At 43.5% G+C, this 19,624-nt stretch overlaps 1 protein-coding gene across 8 annotated transcripts in view; it reads left to right on the plus strand.

Annotated features, from left to right (window-relative positions):
• Window positions 1-19,624, plus strand: part of SLC4A11 (solute carrier family 4 member 11) — a 99,156-nt gene that overhangs the window by 69,442 nt on the left and 10,090 nt on the right. For all 8 annotated transcript variants that reach the window (XM_030021058.2, XM_030021045.2, XM_030021050.2 and 5 more), the window contains 9 exons: window positions 1,842-1,967; window positions 2,726-2,839; window positions 3,714-3,846; window positions 4,157-4,230; window positions 8,859-9,108; window positions 9,867-9,973; window positions 11,127-11,295; window positions 14,179-14,352; window positions 18,387-18,582. In XM_030021058.2, coding sequence (XP_029876918.1) covers window positions 1,842-1,967; window positions 2,726-2,839; window positions 3,714-3,846; window positions 4,157-4,230; window positions 8,859-9,108; window positions 9,867-9,973; window positions 11,127-11,295; window positions 14,179-14,352; window positions 18,387-18,582 — 1,343 coding nt within the window. The remainder of the gene's footprint in view (window positions 1-1,841; window positions 1,968-2,725; window positions 2,840-3,713; window positions 3,847-4,156; window positions 4,231-8,858; window positions 9,109-9,866; window positions 9,974-11,126; window positions 11,296-14,178; window positions 14,353-18,386; window positions 18,583-19,624) is intronic.

Here is a 19,624-nt window from a genome sequence, read left to right on the forward strand (position 1 = left end):
ATTCTAGAGTGGTGCAGAGTCCTCTGAACAAGTATGTGACCATCTCTACTTAGAAAACTACCGCTCGGTCCACTGTTTGCCCTGCGAAGTCTTTCCTTTTCTCTAGAGGTCTTGGTCACTTGAGAGTGTGAGGTAGGAGCCTGCAGCTGGAGATCACATGAGCAAGCTTCATCTGCAAAAAGTAAATTTCAGGCCCTTTGGTTGCCAAGAGTGGTCAGGAATGTGGTCTGTGGTTTCTGAATCTTCACAATAAATTGAAAGGAATCTGCCTTGAAACAGCTGGTCTGATGACTCCTGGAAGGTCAGGCTCATATTTGCATGCTTGACATGTCTCTTGTCAAGTTTTATGCCCTGCCCTTTTTTTGAGGATGCTGAGCATCAGAAGTCCTATTTATGTCTGTTCCTCTCGTGTGTGCAAACAGGAACCATCACAAGGTGTCCTTTATTCATGTGGCTGCCTGTTCATTATGCATCATCTTTGATTTTCGGTTTTTGCATCCTCCTCCTGTCCTTATCTCTGCACTGCAAATGGTGCAGAAAACAGATGTTAGATAAGATTCCCAAAGCCATTGAGCGATTTTCTTTTTTTCATTCCAGTGATACAGTTAGTCTGTTGTGGCAATGTCCAGATTTTCTCAGTGTTGCACCAACAGCCTCTAACGCGAAGCCCTCCCTTCTCTGATTCAACTCGTTGGCTTGTAGCTCCCTCAGCAAGGGACTGATGCTAGCAAAGGCGTAGATGGGCATCTGGGACCTTAGGGGCAGGTGCCCGTGTGGGAGTTCACTGCTCAGGAGGCCTCCAGAAAGGGGAATTGGGCAACTCCCAAGCTTGTCCAAGTGTCTCACAGCAGGACCGTCATCAAGGATGGTGGCACAGGCAGGTTGAAGGCTGTTTCAAGGTTTTCTTTGAGAAGGCCCTCTCTGTATCTTCTCTGAAGAGGCTGTTCGTGGAAAAACTTCTTTTCTCCTCGAGCAATATCAGCTGTTGTCATCTCTCATCCTTTCTCCTATGTGATATGAGCTCACTGGGGATGGACATCAGGCTGAAAACAGGAAAGGGAAGGGAAACTACTTCAGAGGCCCTTAAATTCATATTATGACACTTTAATTCTCTTTCTGGCTGCTTTTGTTTTGGCCTGGTGTGTTTTTTCCGATGGAGATGAGAGGGGGTGAGTGGATGGAAAAGAAAGAAGCCATTCTTTCAGAAGGGCTTTTTTTCTTTTTTAAAGGAAAACTCTTAATGTACGCATTCCTGACCCCTTGTGCTATTTGTTTTTGTAAGTCTGCTAGCACTAATTGGCTCGGCATAGCATATTATTGATTCAAGCCTATAACCTCAGATTTCTGCCTAGGGAAAAATGAAGTGCTTCATGTTTTCCTGCCCAAGGCATCATGAGTTGTGAAGACGAGTCATCATCATGAAGCTCGTTAGGGGCATAGTCCAGAATACCTATAAAGTTGGTATTAAAAAGGCAGGGGGTGGGGGGGCTTATAAACCCTAAACTTAAAGTTTCTGCTTTGATCCTCTTCCAAGTTTTGAGGGCTGGCAAAACTGAACAAAAGGCTTCCAGTATTTCCTGTTTTGACGATGCCAGAAATGTCTGTTGGAGCAGTCTGGTGGCATGTTGGTGCTTCTGCTTCTAGTGCCAGATGAACAAAAGAGCATGGTTGTACAAAAGCAAATGTTAAAGACCTAGCTATACATTTAAAGTGTGGACTGAATTTCTGCTTCTGCCTTTCAGCATTAAATGAACTAATAGTACATACGGCTGATGCAAGTAGGGTTTCAATGCTTTACAAGTGGGCAGTACTAACATGACTTTTGTTATGGTTTACACTAGGTGTTATTGGAAACAACAAAGCTATAGGAAAATACATCACAACTATGATCTTTCTGTATTTTGCCTGCCTCCTTCCATCTATTGCATTTGGGTCACTCAATGATGAAAATACCCGAGGAGCTATCGGTAAGTTTTTCAGCTTTGTGCATCTGTTGTAGGATCCCACGTATTCAAGCTGAGTAGCTCTGGTCACAGGAAATTTTGGTAGTTTTAATTTGACTAGTAGAATACTGTTGAAGGCTTTTCTAATTGTTATGTTTATGATTTTCCTGAGAAGACTAGAAAAATTGAACGCTACTTCAGATAGTATCATCTGACTTGGACTGACACAGATATATGCTGCTGTACTTTTAAATGATGCTCACTTTATAACTGTGTAGTTGTCTGCACATTTTTCCTAGTACAAGTCCCTGTGCTTTCGATCTGAATTTGATTGCCAGTATCCAAACCACTGGTATAGCAGATGATGCTTTGTTCTATCCCAGTTATGGCCCTGAAGCAGTTCATACTGCTGTTACAGTTCATGGAAGTCTTAGCTGAAATCTTGTCCTGAAGACCTCCGCAAATACTGGCTATGTTTTTAGAGCTGTTTAAAATAAAATTTTGAAAAACAAAACACAACAACAACAAAACCCGCAAACTGAACAAAAAAACCCCCACCCAGCTTTCATAGTTCAACATCTGGAAACCTGATGGCATCCTAAATTGTTGGTACAAGTTTGCTGGCTGAGGGTCACTTCTTGCTTTCAGTGTCTCACCTCTGTACCCTCTAAGCATTGCTCTTGCTCGTTAGCAATTGGCTCCTATGCCCCGTGAACGCTTCTTGGTCAGGGAGGTGTTGGTTAAAAGCCCTGATTGTTTCCATCCTTCCTAATTACTCATAGATGTGCAGAAGACAATCGTCGGCCAGTGTATCGGAGGGCTGCTTTACGCGCTCTTTTCGGGGCAACCTCTAGTTGTACTCCTAACTACGGCTCCTTTAGCACTCTACATTAATGGTAAGTCTATTAAACTTGTACGTTGGGACCGATGTGATTGTGATTGGTGTAATGGGACTTTGTACAAGAACCTTGCAATTCTAGTAGAGCTTTATTTGCATTTGTTTAATAAATCAATATTGAAGGGCTGCTTCTGGTGCTGAGGGAGAGGGGAGGAATTCGATTCAGGTTTCTAAAGGAATCATCTTGCATAGAAAAAACACTTTGTGAGAAGAAGCATTTCTTTTGCTTCAAGGACAAAATCTTTTTAATCTGATGGTTTTCTCGTGTGGCTACATTAAACCAACTTGAGGATAAGAGCCTGAGAAAGCTTTTTGTTGGTTGGTTTTTTTTTTATTTTTTATTATTGGTCTGTTAAGGTGTGATTAATAGCTTTCCAGTTACAGCTGCAAGCTGATATTACTGAGCCAGGGGTGTAAAGGAGCAAACTCAATATCTATAGGAACAACCAGATGGGCTATGAGTAGCTTGAAAGGTTTAAGACATGAAGTTTTGTTCACGATGCAGTGACTGAGTAAACATGGTGCAAAAGCATGTATGAGATCCCTTCCTCAACAGCATCCCGAAATGTCAGCAAGAGCAAATTCCAAGGGCTGATTTTTGTGGCCTTGATCCCTAGGAAAGATGCTTTGAGCAGTGTGGGAGAATATTCTTCCAAGTGCTTCTAGTGAAGGAAGGGGATGGGAAAGGGAAGAACAGTTTAAGCTGATCCAGTATTCATCCAGGAGTGTGAGAACAGGGGTTTAATGGTATCCGCTGTAAGCGTGTTGGGGCACAGACTTGAAATTGGTTCTTTTTGCCATCAAGCAGGTGGGAATCACAGGGTGGTAATGATAAGAGTTTAACCTGACGCGTGAATGCTTCATTTTTGCAGTCATCCGAGGAATCTGTGATGACTACAACTTGGATTTCAGTGCTTTCTATGCCTGGACAGGACTGTGGAACAGTTTTTTCCTTGTGATGTACTCCCTCTTTAATTTCAGTCTTCTGATGAAGCTCTTTAAAAGGTAGCTATTTCCAAGAAGTCATATTTTGATCAGATTATTCAGCAAATGGAAAAATTATACATTCCTCAAGCTCCTTAATTACAAATTTGCTGCAAAATGTATTTCGCGAGATGAGGCTAGTATCATATCAGCTTATTGTTTCAGCTTGAAAGAAGCTTTTAAAGATTCACTGGGTTTTGTTTCCTGAGTTGGAGTCTAACTAAAATTGGTATATTTTCATGTAAATGCATGAATATGCTGATTTTCCTTTGAATGGAGTTGAATGCAGACTCTGCTAATGGTTATGTTAATTCCTGTTGTTTTTCCACAGGTCAACAGAAGAAATAATTGCACTTTTTATATCCATCACGTTTGTGCTTGATGCCTTCAAAGGCATTATTAAAGGTAAGTCTTGCAACAATGTTTTTCAGTGCAGATCACTGCTTTGCTTCCTTGTCAAGGGGAAATACAAGGCTGCAAATATGCATGATGTTTGCTTGCTCCATGTTCATTCAGGGTCTTCAGGAAAAAAAAAAAATGCATGTGACATTGAAGCAGCCCTGTGTCAGCAGTTTACCTGGATATGCAGAATTCCTATCAGCTCAAATTTCAGTTCGCTGAGAAAAAAATAGTGTCTTCACTCAACAAATGGAGAAACCATATTAATGTTATTGTGAAAGTCTTCCCCTGTTACCAGTCTCTTTGGTCCTGGCCAAAAAAAAAAAAAAAAAAGAGTCCAATTTAAATGCAGTGCATCTAGATCTCTTTCCTTGCTGCATTATTAAAACTACATGGAGGGGAGTTGAAAGATGAGTTGAGATTGCCCATTCTTACGTGAGCTCTGAGACCCTTCTTCTTAAATGGCGACACAAGGGCTGCAGTGCCTTCCAGCATGCTCCTAAAGCTATTCTGCCCTTTCCAGCTACTTGGTCCCCATTTCTGGGTTAAGTTTTAGGTGAGTATCCATGAGCAGCCTTGGGGTTTAATCAATTTCTCTGGTACCTCGCCCTCCTGATCAGGATTGGCAGGAGGCCTTTGTGAAGGTGAAAGGTGTTAGCAGAAATGCCATGTGAATGGCAACCTTTCTCTTCATCCCAGTGAGGAGCTGGCCAAGTCTGCATTCCTTGTTTTTTACGACCTATTGTCCAACAGCCCCAACTTTGGGCTGTTCTTTGAAATCCTTCAGGACATACCTAAGCACACTGAGTACATCCCTTTTTTTCAAGATTCTGAGGCTTGGCTTATTATGGTATCTTGACATGCAAGGAGAACACCTTCAAAGAGCAGGTTTGACCCTGCAAAGCAATTTGAAGTGAGATACTTCCTCGCTTCATTGGAATCCCTAATTTGGGTCCTTGGGCTTATGCTTTGATTGTGCAATCAGAGTGGTTTTTTTTCTCTGCAGAACACCTCCATCTTTCAAATATCCTGCTTAGACAAAGCTTGGTGAAGGAGAAGCTGTTCTGGGATACTTTGCTTTCTCCTCGCTCACTATGTGGCTGTGAGCTTTGCTTAATGCGGACTGTTAGTGCCCTGTTCCGGAGGCATGAGACAGTCTCCCTGTGGCACGTAAGGTGTTCCTCAACAGAACATTCAGTTGCTCTGGAGAAATTAGCAAATGCAAATGTTCACAGTGCTGCTGTAGTAGAGAACTGAGGGGAATAGGGTGCAGGTTAAAGATACAGAAAGCATCCGTTGATCTTGGCTGCCAGACTTTCAGGAATATGCAAGCAATACCTCAGAGTATTGCAGTGGGGACAGGAGAGGATCCTGGAAGTTTATTAGTGTAATTAGTGAATTAGGGTAACTCTCCCTTGTACTTGAAGGGCTGAATTTATAGGAACAATGATAATAAAATCAAACCAATGCTCCACTCGTTTGCCAGCTCATGTTGGCTTCAGCTGAACCTGGGAGTGTTGAATGCCTCAACAGATGGGATCTCAGGTCCAGCCGTGTTCCCAGATGCAGAAGGGCACCGATGCTGACAGGCACAGACTTTATCCTTAACCCTCTCAGTGCTCATGTTTAAACACGACACCAGTGCAGCTCATGGCTGCATCCTCATCTTTCTTCTTCCACTCCTGTTTTGTAGCAGGAGGTGATGGTTCCTGCTGCCACCTCCTCCTCCTGCTCAAAACTTCAGTTGAGCAGTTAAGTAGGAATAGAAAGCTGGTATCTTCTCCAGGCTGTTAAATGTGTCCTGGTGATGGCTAGCCAGGTGACGGTGACTTTGGGCTTCCGTAGTGCCAGGGGACATGCTGCTCTTGCTCTGATATGTTTTCCTCAGTCTGTTCATAGCCTTGATTTTTTGCAAGGTACTCGTACACGTGCAGGAAAGAAGGGGGGAGGGATGCGATACTGTACAGAGGAATCAAGCCGTGTGCGTTCACGCTATCCTGGTGACGCTTTGTTTTTGCCATGTGGCCCAGCCACCGAAGCTGTGTTTGTTTGATCTTGACATCTGCACTCTGCAGGAAACAGCGGTGAACTGGCTGGAGCAAACAAAGCGAATTAATGTTGTTGGAGGGAACTTGAGTGCGCACTAAGCTCGAGAATGGCTCTGTTTCAGCGAGGGCACCACCTGCTTTGCTGCTCTCTGAATGTGGGCAACAAGATTCACTTAGCTCTGTTATAAAAACAAACTATAAATCTGCAGGAATCAAATACTTTATAGCAAGTATGTGGTGCAGGACGAAGGCCTCCGCTAGCCATTGTGGCACGTTCTTTTTGCTTTAAGTAAAATACAAGAGTAAAGTCAAGATTTCTTCCCCTATATCCAGGAATGAGTGGAGCAATCCTACCTAGTTTTGAGCTGGGTGCAAACTGAATTGCAGCCTGAGAAGTAGTGTACGTAGATGTGATCAGGCTGAATGCAGGTCACCAAAGATGTGCTCAGCCCTAAATGTATTATTGCAATATAGCCAAGTGTGGGAAACGGAGAAAATCCCCAAGACCCCCCAAAAAGTAACTTATTTCTTACTTGTTCAAGTCCAGATCTAAATACAGAGGCATGCAAATACATTCTGCATAGTTGCCGAGTTGTGTGTGCTGTGGGTTTATTGCATGCTCAGTAATTGTGCGTGTCTCTAGGACTTAGGGTCAGCTGAGATGGTGAACAGGCTTTTACCCCTGGCCAGCTGCTAATCCCCAGGAATTACTGCCATAATCATTTTTATTATGACAAAAGTGTCCTTCAGTGTTCAGAGCTGGAAACTGCAAGTCCTCCAACAACATGTTCTGTGCTTGTATGCGGGTCATGGCAGTGCTCTGTGCCTCAGTTTACCTGTTTGCAAAGCAGGCGTGGGTGTCCTGCCTGGGCTGGACACAGCTGCGAGGATGGAGGGAGGAAATGATAGCAGAGCCTCTTCCGTAGCACGCGATGCAATGCAAAAATATGTAGCGCTAACGGAGATTGTAATGAGATTGCTCCTTATTGAGGGGGAACCTTTCTTGTGCTTTAGAAGTGCAATGGTCTCCTCACTTCTGGCTACTGCTGAAAGCAAATTGAAAGGTTAAATCTTGAACTGTAAACCTTCTATGATCTTTAATTTTATATGCAGAAGTACTGAATGTGAAGTAACTGGTCTTTTCTCTTGTGACCTACACGTCCTACTGACCCCATCCACTTGTCGAATGCCCAGACTCCTTTTAAAACATAAGGGTGGTACAAGACAGATTATTATTGCTGTTAAAATGGCAGCATGGCTAAATGTGGGGCATTTTACTCCTGGGTGAGCTCCAAACCGGCAGTAACAGAAACTGCGCTTCGGCCAAATTCACGGTGGTTGCAAATACTAATTGTGCTTTGTAGGAATGTTTAAAGTTTGGCTTGCTTGTTTTCAAATATTTAGAATTACAGTTTGTTTTGCCTGCTTTCCCTGTAGCTGCTGCAGGTGGAAAAGCTGAGGTGCTTGGGGTTTTCAGAAACTTGATTAGTATTTGGGGGTGGGGGCAAATGTTACGAGGAGCATTATAGCCTAAGTGTCAGATTGTTGTATTTTTGTCTAAAGAGGATGGTCCTGCTGTAACTTTTGAGTTTCCCTATGCAAAGTTTAAAGGGGTATTTTGACTAAAGCGAAGAAAGGGACTGCAAAGCTCTGACATGGTGGTTTCCATCCTCCTGTATCTCCCAGTTGGTATGAGGGAGAGTGGGTGCTGCCTGCTGCCATCTGATCCCATAAAATGGGAGTACCAGGGCTGCAAAGCCCAACTCCCATCTTCTGGTTTTACTTGCTCCTTGTGGCACCTCAGGCTCTTGTTCCCCAAAGAGGTGAAATCGTCCTCAAACCACATTTATATGCTCGGAGCCAGCGAGTGCCATAGAAATGGGTACACAGCTGTCTAAATGCTCAAGAGCAAGAGTCTATTTACAACTGTTAATTACTTATATGAATGCTTCTGAGCTAACCTAATACATTTATGGACAGTTCCAGAGGCATTACTGTGTGTTTCACTTGTACAGGTTTACTTCAGGTGCTCTGTAACTCTATTTCAATTTGCAGTGTAAACTTAAATGTTCTGCCAGGTTTTGCATATCATCAACACTTATCTTTAAAATCTGGACCAGCCTTGGAGGAAAAGTAATTACTGTACAATTTGTAGTCCACTTAAGGATCTGTGCAGCCTGGCTGCTCTTAAGTTTTTTCAGAGATCCTGATAGAATTTGTTTACCAGGCTGCTGAAAGTAGAGGTGTGTGTATGTATTTATATATTTTTTAAGAGCAGTGATTCCAGTGCTAAAAACAAAATCACATAAATAATTAGCACTGGAAGTCTTTACAGTTTGAACATGTTGCTTTAGATCAATTTAATTTTTACCCGTTAAAATAAGTGAAAAATAAATTTGTAAAGTGCTGGCTTTGTAAGAGAAGCAGCTCTCCTGATTTCTTTTCACTGGTTTGAGGGGTAGAGCTGTAAACCTGGTGAAGCATAATGTTAATCCTGCATGATCAAGCAAGAACGAACCACTTTATTTTACTTGCTTTGATTGTCACAGACCTATCCTAATGCTTGCCTGTTGGTTGTTTGTACAGTTTTTAAGAAATATTACTACCATGGGCGCACAGGAGACAGTTACTTGGAAAAAGCACGAACTGATGCTATTCCAAGCCTCGGCATCAATACCACCTTCTTGATGAATTCATCAGTGAGCAGATCCATGTCCCTAGAGAATCAAACAGGCACGCATGATGTGCATTATGGACGTGAAACTGCCGTCCTTAGTCTCATGTTGATGTTGGGTACCCTTTGGCTTGGTCATACGCTCTATCAGTTTAAGAAAAGGTGAGTTACTTCAGTCTTAGAGCTCAGACTACTGATTATTTCATATTACCTCTGAGGAATCGCTAATGGTTTAGATCTTAATTTTGTAACCCAGAAAACTCAGGTGGAACACTTCCATTAGTGATGGTGGAAGCTAAAGCCAGAGATGAACTTGGCTGGCCACCTGGAAAATGTTAGCAGCAGAACAAAATGTTCGGTCACTGGACAATGCCCTTCCGTATTTGGTTTGGCGTTGCAAGTGACTTTGTAAAAGCTTTGGGTGAACCCTGTATTTCATGTTGGAACTCCTATAACTCCCCCCAAATAGGCATTGAACTGTTTTGGTGGGCAAAAATCCCTGATGGTGCTGGAAGGTCTACTGGGAACGTACCTTCAGTGTGCTCTTGGGATTCAAATGCCCAGCTCTAACTTGGGTTTTACTCCCGTTGCCCTTAAAATTCTTCATTTGAAATGCTTGACTAAGCAATTAAACTAAAGTGGAAATGAGACGCAAATTGGTGCTTGGAGGACGTTTTTCTAGCTTGCATCTTTGTTTCTTGTTTCTTTGTGGGTTTTGCTTATGCATTCATCAACCTTCAAAGGCTATAGATTCCAGAGGGTTTAAGGCTGAATTAAAGACTAATTCTTCACTCCAAGTATTTCTTTAGAATTGCGAGATTGGACTGAATTTTCACTTGTTAAAGCATTAATGCTCTCTGGATTGAGCGATTGTCCCTACCGTGTGCGGTTGATGGAAATTTTTTGTCTTTAAATTGCAGCCCATATTTGCATGCGAGAGTACGTGAAATTCTGTCCGACTGTGCCTTACCAATTTCAGTTCTGACTTTCTCTGCTGTGGGTTCCTACATCTTCAAGGAAATTGAAAGTAGGTTATATTTTTATTCTCTGGAATACTGGGGTGTATGAAAGAGAGATATGAAATCCTAGGAAGCTTCTGCTAAAAAACAGCGAAGTTCTTCAACATAATTTCACAAATATTGCATGTACCTCCCACGACCTCGAGAGCTCATATTTCCTCAATATTAGATTTAATTCATTCAAAACCATAATCAAACGAGGCTGAGTGACATTTTTTCTCTAGACAAATTATTCCAGTGTGTCTTTTCATTTCCATGTAATTTAAAGTACGTATCTCTTACAATAAAGAGGATCAACAATTTCTGGCAAAGAACAAAGGGCAGAGTAATTAGCAGGCAGGAAGGGTTGTTGCCAGTCATACAGACGTAGAGTTGATGATCCCAGTCTATCCTCTTTGTCTCCAGTTTACGTTTTCCTAATTTAGGTGAAATGGTGCAGAGCATCTGGGCAGTTCGAAGTTATACAAGGAAATCTAAAAATGAGACACCATTCATTGGCCAAATAGATCAGCTTTTCCATATCAGGAAGCGATAATGGGGACAGGAATTGCATTGTCCTGTGGTGACGTGAATGGGTGATGCGAGGAAATGTATGGAAACAAATAAGAAATGGGTTTTTTTTCTGTGATGGCCATTCCATCCAGTTGGATTGTAAAATGATGTGTGGCCATGTGTGATTTATCCCTAGTCATGGATTTCTTCCAATGGCAGAAAAGTAGGGGCATTTATACTAAAATGCCTTGCACAGCTTGTTGGGCATGAGGAAGTTTTGAACTGCCTCTGTCAGTTGATTAACTGAGCAGGAGGAATATGCTGCTAGGTAGAAATAAGGTTTTCTAATCTAAAAACGCCTTGCATCTGTGGAAAACAAGTTTCCCTCTTTTGTTTTGTTCAAATACATGTAATGCCTCACTAGAACTAGCAGTAGTCTGTCAAATCAGGATGGCAGCCAAGTTCTAAGAGGATGGAGGAAAAAAATAAACTCAAACAGCCAGACGAGCCTGTCTTGTATGGCCTTCTGGCTCCCACATGCCAGAGCATTGTGCCTGGTTTGCTGCCTCAGTTCCCAATAATTCACGGTGTGGGTAAAACATTACTTGAGTCCATGTGGATGATTGGACAAGAAGGTGCCTCCTAACATCGTTCCCTTTCTCTTTCCAGTGTCCAAATTTAACTACAACCCATCTGAGAGCTTGTTCGTGCTGGCCCCCGTCCAGTCCCTCTCCATCGGGTCAGTGATGAGCGCCATGGGTTTGGGGTTCCTCCTGTCAATGCTCTTCTTCATAGAGCAGAACATCGTGGCGTCGCTCACAAATGCCCCAGAGAACAGGTAATACTTTTGGTACTCCTCTTACTCTGTGGAGGGACATCCTCAAGTCTCTTCCCAGCACTGCTTGTCCAAAGCTTGCCCGAGTATCAGAAAAGATATTCGGGACATGCTCTTCAGAACTTCTCTTGTCACAGATGAAAGTAACTCTACTGCCTAAGTCCTCACCATCCCCAAAACCCAATATTGTGGCAGCGAGTCAAAAGTGTAAAGTGTCAATGAGCTCATCACATCAGCCTGTTTCTTCTTTGCCCATGTGTGAATGTTACATAGATATTTTTTATGGTTTGAGGTCTGTGGATGTACCTCCAGATATTTAGGGAGTGTCTGACACGTGTGGATGCTTGCACTGCTCTTGCAGTACAGAGAATTTTTTGAAAATGAAAAGTCAATGACCTGCAAAAATGTCATAGCGTGATATGCTGCAGCTGAGCATCAGAAAAGAAGTGTTTGGAGCTGTTAGTCTCCAACTGAAAAGGTGGAAGTGAAGTAAAACAGTACTTCTAATGTCTGATAGGTCTGATTTATGTGCAAACTTGAGTTGAGATGTTGCACTATTAAAATATTCCCTCTGATGTTTTTTGTGCCAACTGCAATCAGATGTGATATCAAGAATGAACGCGTATAACTTTTTTCCCAGGGAAACTACCATGTCTCAGAGGATTCTTTGCTAATGTAATGTGTGGGAGGGTTCTCTCCTTGCATAATGTACATTAGCATTCTCCATGTTGTAGCTGGAGTGACACTGAATTAGGGGAGAGAAGACAAGCTCAAATTCAGTTACACTAATTTGGTTTTCTTCGACCACACAATTTTTTTCCTCTTATCTTTATTATATCCCTTTAAGTGTTGCATAAATCTGTAATGTAAGTGGGTCATCTCTTTCCTAGCATGAGTTTCTTCTAAGTTTTTGGTGGTTTCCACTATAATGTCTTTAAGGAATGTAAAATATTCTTTGGAGTTCTTCATAATGCCTTGTTACAGGGTTGAGCTTAGGTATGAGGGCATGGGTTTTTAGAGACGGAAGAAATAGGACTTGACACCCTCTGTTTGTGGTACCATCACAAAATAAAAATACTGTCATCTATACCAGCTGAATGGAGAATGTGTTGTCTTGGCGTCTTACCAAATGTAGTGATTTCCTCTTGTAGGAAAAACAGGGAAAAGATGATGCTTGCCTTGAAAGTCCACTGTTGTGCTTTGCTAAAGAATAATCAAAGCAAGTGTATAGGAAGGGCCAAGGAATACTGAGCTGATTGGGCAGCATGAAGATAACCTAGGATAAGGCATCTAGATCTTTGTATGTGTGTTGAGCTAGACAAGCTCAGTGGAGTCTGTCCATTGGTCAAAGCAGGTGTAGACCACACACAGTGCTGCAAGACTGCTGAGACCAAACGGTGTCCCAAGGGGACTAAAATGATGCTGCTGTTAGATGTATGGCCTTTGTACATAGAAAGCCCTCTGAAAAGGACAAGCAGGACAAGCAAATGATAACCCTGGGGATGCTGGAGATGTCCTTGCTCTGAGAAAGCAGCACATGAGCAGGGGCCCGTGCTTTTAAAGTGTGAGCCAACAGAGGAAGTGTGTTTACAATCCCACCCTTCCTGCCAGCACCTTCCAGCTTCAGAGGCATTGCAATGTAGACATCTACCTGACCTAGTCACCCCGGGGCCGTGTCAGTCAATGGAGGTGAGCACTTCCAGTGAGACGAGTCTTTTTGTTCCAAAACCGAACCCCACCCAAGATTTCTGCTGCCCAAACAATGGCATCTGCTGCCCTTTGCGACAGATGTTAGGCATAGATCTTCACGTGCTGGGTCATGTCTGCTATCTCCAGGCTCCTCATGTCCTAGAGCATCTCAGATGGCTCCAAGCCTCTGCTTAGGTATTGAACAGAGCTTGCTTGGGTGGCATTAAGACACCTAAATGGTGTACCCTTTCCAGTTGATGGTGCCTGGAGAGCAATTCAGCTGATCCCTTGTGTCAGGGTGACAACTGCTGTCCGCTCTGATGTCCAGGCAGAAACACAGCTATAGACCTCTAAGTTAGGTATCAAAGTCTGAGAGCTGAATCCTTCCCCAGCCTTTTTATAAACTTTACTCATAGTATTTGAGCAGTTGGCACCAGATGGGTATAGTCAGGAAAGGGACACACCTTGCAAAAAATGGCAAGGTTAAACTAGATGCGAGTTCAGTGTTAGCAGTTGCTCTCTGTGTAGTCCTTGCAAAGTGAATGTGGTCAGCTTCCTTGGTGAAGGCTGCCAGTTTCCCCCTCCCCTAACAAACAAAACGGGGACGCTACCCTGCATTCATCAAAGTTAGGAGCGTATCTCCTTGGTTGACTACTAAGGAGGAGCTGAAGCTTAATGAATTCATGTCCCATTTTTTTTATCATGCAGTAGCAATTACATAATTAGGAGATTACTGCAGCATACCGAGCAGACGTTCTGCTTGTGGGGAAGGAGGGAGTTCAGAGTTAAAAACAAGGCAGGTGGGAAACTTCAGTGTCAGTATCTTGGCAACCCGTGCCCAGGTTTCTAACCTCTCCCCATGGGACTCTGCTAGCAGATATATGTGTATATTTTGATTGGATTCTGCAATAAATGTAGTGGCAAAACACTGATGAAACTTTGATGGCCTGTTATTTTAGTGGGTTGCCTTTCTGCTCAGCGTTGTTCTTTCCGGGAGATGACTGTTTTGGGAGCAAACTATCAAGTTTCGTTACCTTTCGTGTTCTTGTCACGCAGACTGTAAAGCAGGAGGAGTGTGAAATCACTCTGTGCGTGGAAGTGCGCTTTGGTATTTAGCATTTGAGCTCAGGTTCAGCAAGAGTAGCCTGTTACAGTTCGCACTGGGTGTAACTGCTGTCAACAAAAACCTCGTTTCAGGTTGGTGAAGGGAACAGCTTATCACTGGGACCTCCTGCTCGTTGCGCTGATTAACACGGGGCTGTCCATCTTCGGCCTCCCGTGGATCCATGCTGCCTTCCCTCACTCCCCAATGCACGTCCGTGCCCTGGCCTACGTGGAGGAGAGGGTTGAAAATGGACACATCTATGAGACGTAAGTAGGAACTGCAGAGCTGTTCTGGATCTCTTTGGTTTCATTTGTGGTTTCCTAATCCTTTGGGTACAGTGGGTTACGTGGTTGGGGAGTTAGCTGTCATCTTGAAGACCTGCAAGACATGAAGGTGCGAGGGGAGATGCACCAAAAGAAGCCACCTCAGCCAGCATGGCCTGTGACCTGGCTTCATCCCTCTTCACCAAAGCGCTTGCTTTAGGACAGCCACAAATTTATGCTCTTGTCAGTAGCTGGCAGCAGCCTGCAGGGATTCCACCTACTCCGTTGCAAATTGCTCTCTGGAAGAGTCGGCCAAGGCCTTTTTCAGGTTTATCCTTGTGGAAACTGAGGAGATGCTTTGGCCAGATCTTTCCAGATGTCTTCACCAGAAAGAATCCAGTCTGATTCATTGCCTGAAACCTGTCTGGTGGTTATTACAAAGGGTAGGAAAAATGCAGTATTTCAGAGCTCCCATAGCATCTTCCGCCACATTTCAGGAAGGCGAGATGCTTATTAAATTCTCTTGTTTTTAACCAAAAGTGACTGTGAAGCCATGCCCGGGTCACGGCTTTCTATTTAAGACCAGCTTTTTTGCTGTTCTGAGTTGTCCAACACGCTCTTATCAGAGACCTGTTTAAAAAAAAAAACAAAAGCACCTAATTTCTCATGAAACCTGCTCCAGAATAGAGATAATCTGGTCTGTTTGATCTCGGTATGTTACAGTTGAGTGCTTTTACCTCAGAAGTGGTAATTTCCACTCACATGCTGTTAGTTTTAATTATCCTGTCTTGGTTTCCATTGTCAGAGTTGCCACTTATCAAAAGTGAGGCTAAAGTGGTCATTTACTGTGGGGGGTGGAGTAGTTCTGCTTTTATTTCAGTCTTGCCTTCATGCTGTTCTTGGTGCCAGCTGGCCCAGCCCAACCTGGCACAGCTGCTTTTTGGGTCAGTGATGGACAGATTTCACCTTCCACATCTGGAAATTGCTGAGTCCTGCTGCACCCCGCAATGCTTTTACAGACCTTTCCTGGGAGATCAGTTCCTTGAGCTCGTATTCCCATTAGCGTGTGCTGGTATTGGCTGTTCCCACAACTGTATGCGTCTTGAATAAATGCTAAACCCTATTTCAAAAAGAGCAACTTTGTAATTTGAGTTCTGTAGGGTTTTAATCCATGCCCCTGCTCCTGGTGTCCGTGGTCTGTTCTGGGATACCTCTGCTCTCCATTTCTTGGTGAGGTGCAGAATTTACACTTTGAAACCCGTGTGCCAAGCCTTCCTCCTGTGTCTTCTGTTGTCAGTTTTAATACCTGGTGCCTTTTTTCCTGTTTTACCACCCACCGTCTTGATTCCACATTCTGGCTTCTCCTTGACAAAGTCAAGTCCCCTGCCTGAATTAAGGACTACCTTCTGCCCTTGTCCTCTGCTCCTTCACCCAGCTGCCCCAAAAGAGCACCGGAGAGCCCTCTTTGGCCATGCTAACCTAGGTACATCTCCAGTGATTATCCTGAAAGGGCTGAGGGATGTCCTAAACTCAATAAGCATGTTCCCTTGTGGCACAGTTCTTCCTCTGGAGGCAATTCGGTAGGTAAATGAGTGCTGTGAACTGGATATTGGGAGTGAAAAAGGGAACGAGGATTTCCTAGTTGTTTGAACTTCCTTTGAGACTGAAGCTTTTTTCTCTGCAAAGTATTGAGCTATAAACAGGAGGCTCTGAGCAATGCTGTCTTTTTATTATTATTATTTTTTATTTTTCCTCTTAGCCAGCTCTGCTGAAAAAGAAACATACTGAAGCCCTGTTGGAAAATCAGGAGTTCTTTCAGTGCTGGCTCCCTTTGCATGCTCCTTTCCTGCACTCAAATCAAAGCTCTCAGTGAGGATGATGATATAAACAAGACTAAAGATCTATCACAATGAAAGCAAAATCTTCTTCTCCCCTGTAGAGTAACCACTTGAGTTTCATGTGGCAGTCTGCAAATAAGCTCTCATTACTCATACAGAGGAGGTCAGGAATGGCTAATCCTGTGCTAGCCATATTTAAAGGATTCTGGGGAAATGAGCCTGGATTATGCTTTTCAATCTCCATTAATTACTTCATTTCCATTGCAGCACAGACTTTCTGGAGCTGTTTCCTCAAGGGCCAAACCAGATTCTGAACATATGCAAATTACAGGGTTTCTTCTGTTGACTTAATGTGATGTCCTTACCCTGGAAATAAGAAAGGTGCTAGAATTGGTAGAAGACTAACTTGAGGCTGGGAACTTCAGCTTTAAAGATCTCCTGTTTGGTCAGTTATGAGCAATTTTAACTATGTTCTGATAAGAACTTCCAAACTACTTTACCTGGTATTAGAAGGAGCTGGCAGTAGTAGTTGCAGTACATCTTGTATGGGATCAAACACTTCAGTGCTGTGATTGCTGCATCCCCAAGAGATGACAGCAGAAAATTTCATGAACTTCAAAAATCCATTACCAAAGGGCTGCTACTCTGAGCTGTTCCGTACGTGCAGACTTGCATCCAGTTGAAATGTGGTGGCTTCATATCTCATTTTGATCCTGAGCTCTTTGGTTTGCATGACTTCACTTGCAAGGAACCTAGCAGACTTGTGCATGCTCAGACTGACGCTTGCAGGTCGCAAGCATACCCAGCAGTGGGCTAGATCTTTGCCTGAAATAGCAGAAACGCTTCCATAGCTTGCCCAATGATGAAGCCAGGGGAACCCTTGCTGTACCTGAATGAGGCTAAATCAGTTAGTGCATCCTTTCATTCCTGCTTCACGGGGCCACTTGAGAGGCTCGTAGTGGTTCTGGTAGCTCTGAGTTAGTGTGACCGCTCCTTATCGGACTATCAAATTACTCTGAATTAGCACTTGCAGTTGCACTTCAAGCCGCTTGGCTCTGTTCGTCTCCAAGACTTCTGTGGTGGTCCAGACCTGGAGGCAATGGGAAAGGCTGCCAAATTATATTCACCTAGGTGATGTCCCAGTTCTTTCAGAGCTGACAAGAGCAGTCTGCAGATAACAGAGTGAAGTGCTCTACTCTCCCTCAGCTTCTCAAGGCGTTGGCAGGGACCTCTTGACATAGGAGACTTGCAAGAGGATCTGAACAAAATCTGTGGTTTCTTTTCTCTATTTATAAGTAGTCTTGAAACATGAGGGTTTTCTTTCCTCTTATTGTTTCTGGTAATTTTTTTTTTTTTCCGAACTAGGAGATGCTCAGAGGTTTAGTTGAAGTGAAAAGAAAGCAAAGCAACCTCCCCTCACCCCCCAAGTAGGCTCTGAAAGTTGCTGCATGCTTTCCTGTCAATCTTCTCTTCCCCATTAAAAAAAAAATCAATCTGTGGTCTGTCAGCTCTAGAAAATTTGCATTAATTAATTACATGTTTTGCATGGTAATAGGCAATTTGCAGTGCAACTGCTATTATCCACAGCAGAATTAAATTTCTAGCTCTCTGTGTAGTGCTCTCGGCATTCCCTTCCATATAAACAAGGAGATCCTCATCTACATCAAAAATGCTGACTCGCAGTCAAGAGTGTGCAGACTTTTTGGTTTTTTTCTTACAAGAGGTTCATTAGTTCCCATAGAAGTCAATGAGTTTTCTTTTGGATAAAAGCCAATTGCATATGCACTGGGTAAATCGAGGAAAGGATTACTGCCCAGAAAGAGGATTCTTGCCTGGTTTGGTTTTTTGGGGTTTGGTTTTTTTATTTTATTTTTTTTGCAACGCGCTAAACAGAATTAGTTCAGAGGGCAATTTAGTTCAGGATAGGATCTGTGGAGCTTTGCAGAAGGGGAACTTGGCATTTTTCCAGCTGCTCTGTTTGAGCTGTGGATTAAGTGCCTGGCCCGGATCCAGCAAAGCTCTGCCTTCTCAGTGTCAGCACGGGGCCAGAAGTGCTGATCTCAGTGCAGTGGAGATGAGTTTCCCTTTCCCGAGTGGCACGTGTCCTGCGCCTACCCAGAGTAGTGAGCCCCAGCGATAAGCTTACGTGGATACTGGGGCACTATCCTACTCCCCTAATCCCTGGTTTCTTGCTTCCAGGATTGTGAGCGTGAAGGAGACCCGGCTGACGAGTCTAGTAGCAAACTTCTTGGTTGGCCTTTCGCTCCTGCTCCTCCCTTTCCCTCTCCAGTGGATCCCAAAGCCGGTCCTCTACGGCCTCTTCCTCTACATTGCGTTGACCTCCATTGATGGGAACCAGCTCTTTGAAAGGGTGGCTCTCCTGCTCAAAGAACAGGTACGCAGACTGGGCAACCAGCTTGGTGGAACAGAGAAGGAAATTGTATTTACAATCTTAGCACTAAACTGCGCCAGGAGCTGATGTGTCAAGCTGCTGGTGTTGGGAAGGGGGTTACCCCCAAAACTCCTGTTCTCAAGAGGCTGATTTCCAGCTCCAACCTGCGCTTCGTGTATCCCTTTCACCTTTCTCTGCAAAGTGGCGGTGAAACTTGATGTCTGTAGTTTAGCCTGGCTGCCACTGAGACGTGAGCAAGACAAGTCTTTTCCATTAAAGCGGACGGATGGGTCGGAGAATAATGCGGTGTCAAACAACAAGTGGCATGGTTATCGTTGGGTTAAAAAAAGGTGGTAGCTGAATCGTTCATAGAACGGCACTGCATCTTGTCTGTCTTTCAAATTTCTGCATAAATTGCTTTCTGCATTTCCTTGCCACAAAAGAGTGTGAGCTTTCTTGTTCAGAGAGATGTCTCAGATATAATCCTTCTCTTTTCAGTCTGCTAAGAATCGCTCTGGAGCCCCTGTCTCCAGGAGGCAAAAATGAGTGCCTGAATGGAGCCAGGATAGCTGCTACAAGTGAAGATGCCCTCTAAACTGTGTAGAGTGCAAACCAAAAATGCATTCAAACAATTGCACAAACCATTGCTCGCTGAATGTAGGGTGTTTGTAAATTTTAAAAACCCACTATGATGTTGTGTCAGCTGCAGAGTACATGCATTTTTAAAATATAATAAAAAATACTTTAAAGCACGTGCATAACGTTAGTAAATGGTGATCTTTGATCTCCCCAGCAAAGCTTCAGAACAGGTAATTTTTTGCTATATTTTACGCTTTCATTTTGAGTTGTGAAATACCATGATATGGGATTTTAAACTCAAAATGAAATTACTTGCATTATTGAAACTCTTCTGATGTGGGCTGAAAACAAATCTGAAAGATGTGTTTTCAAGCCATCTCTATTACAAGTGTTGAGAAGGTGTTCGTTTGCAGCGTAGGCGGTACCTGGGAGCAATAGCGAGTCTCCAGCTCACCTTCTTTTATGT

Source organism: Aquila chrysaetos, chromosome 1, assembly GCF_900496995.4.
Source record: "Aquila chrysaetos chrysaetos chromosome 1, bAquChr1.4, whole genome shotgun sequence".
Taxonomy (NCBI): Eukaryota; Metazoa; Chordata; class Aves; order Accipitriformes; family Accipitridae; genus Aquila; species Aquila chrysaetos.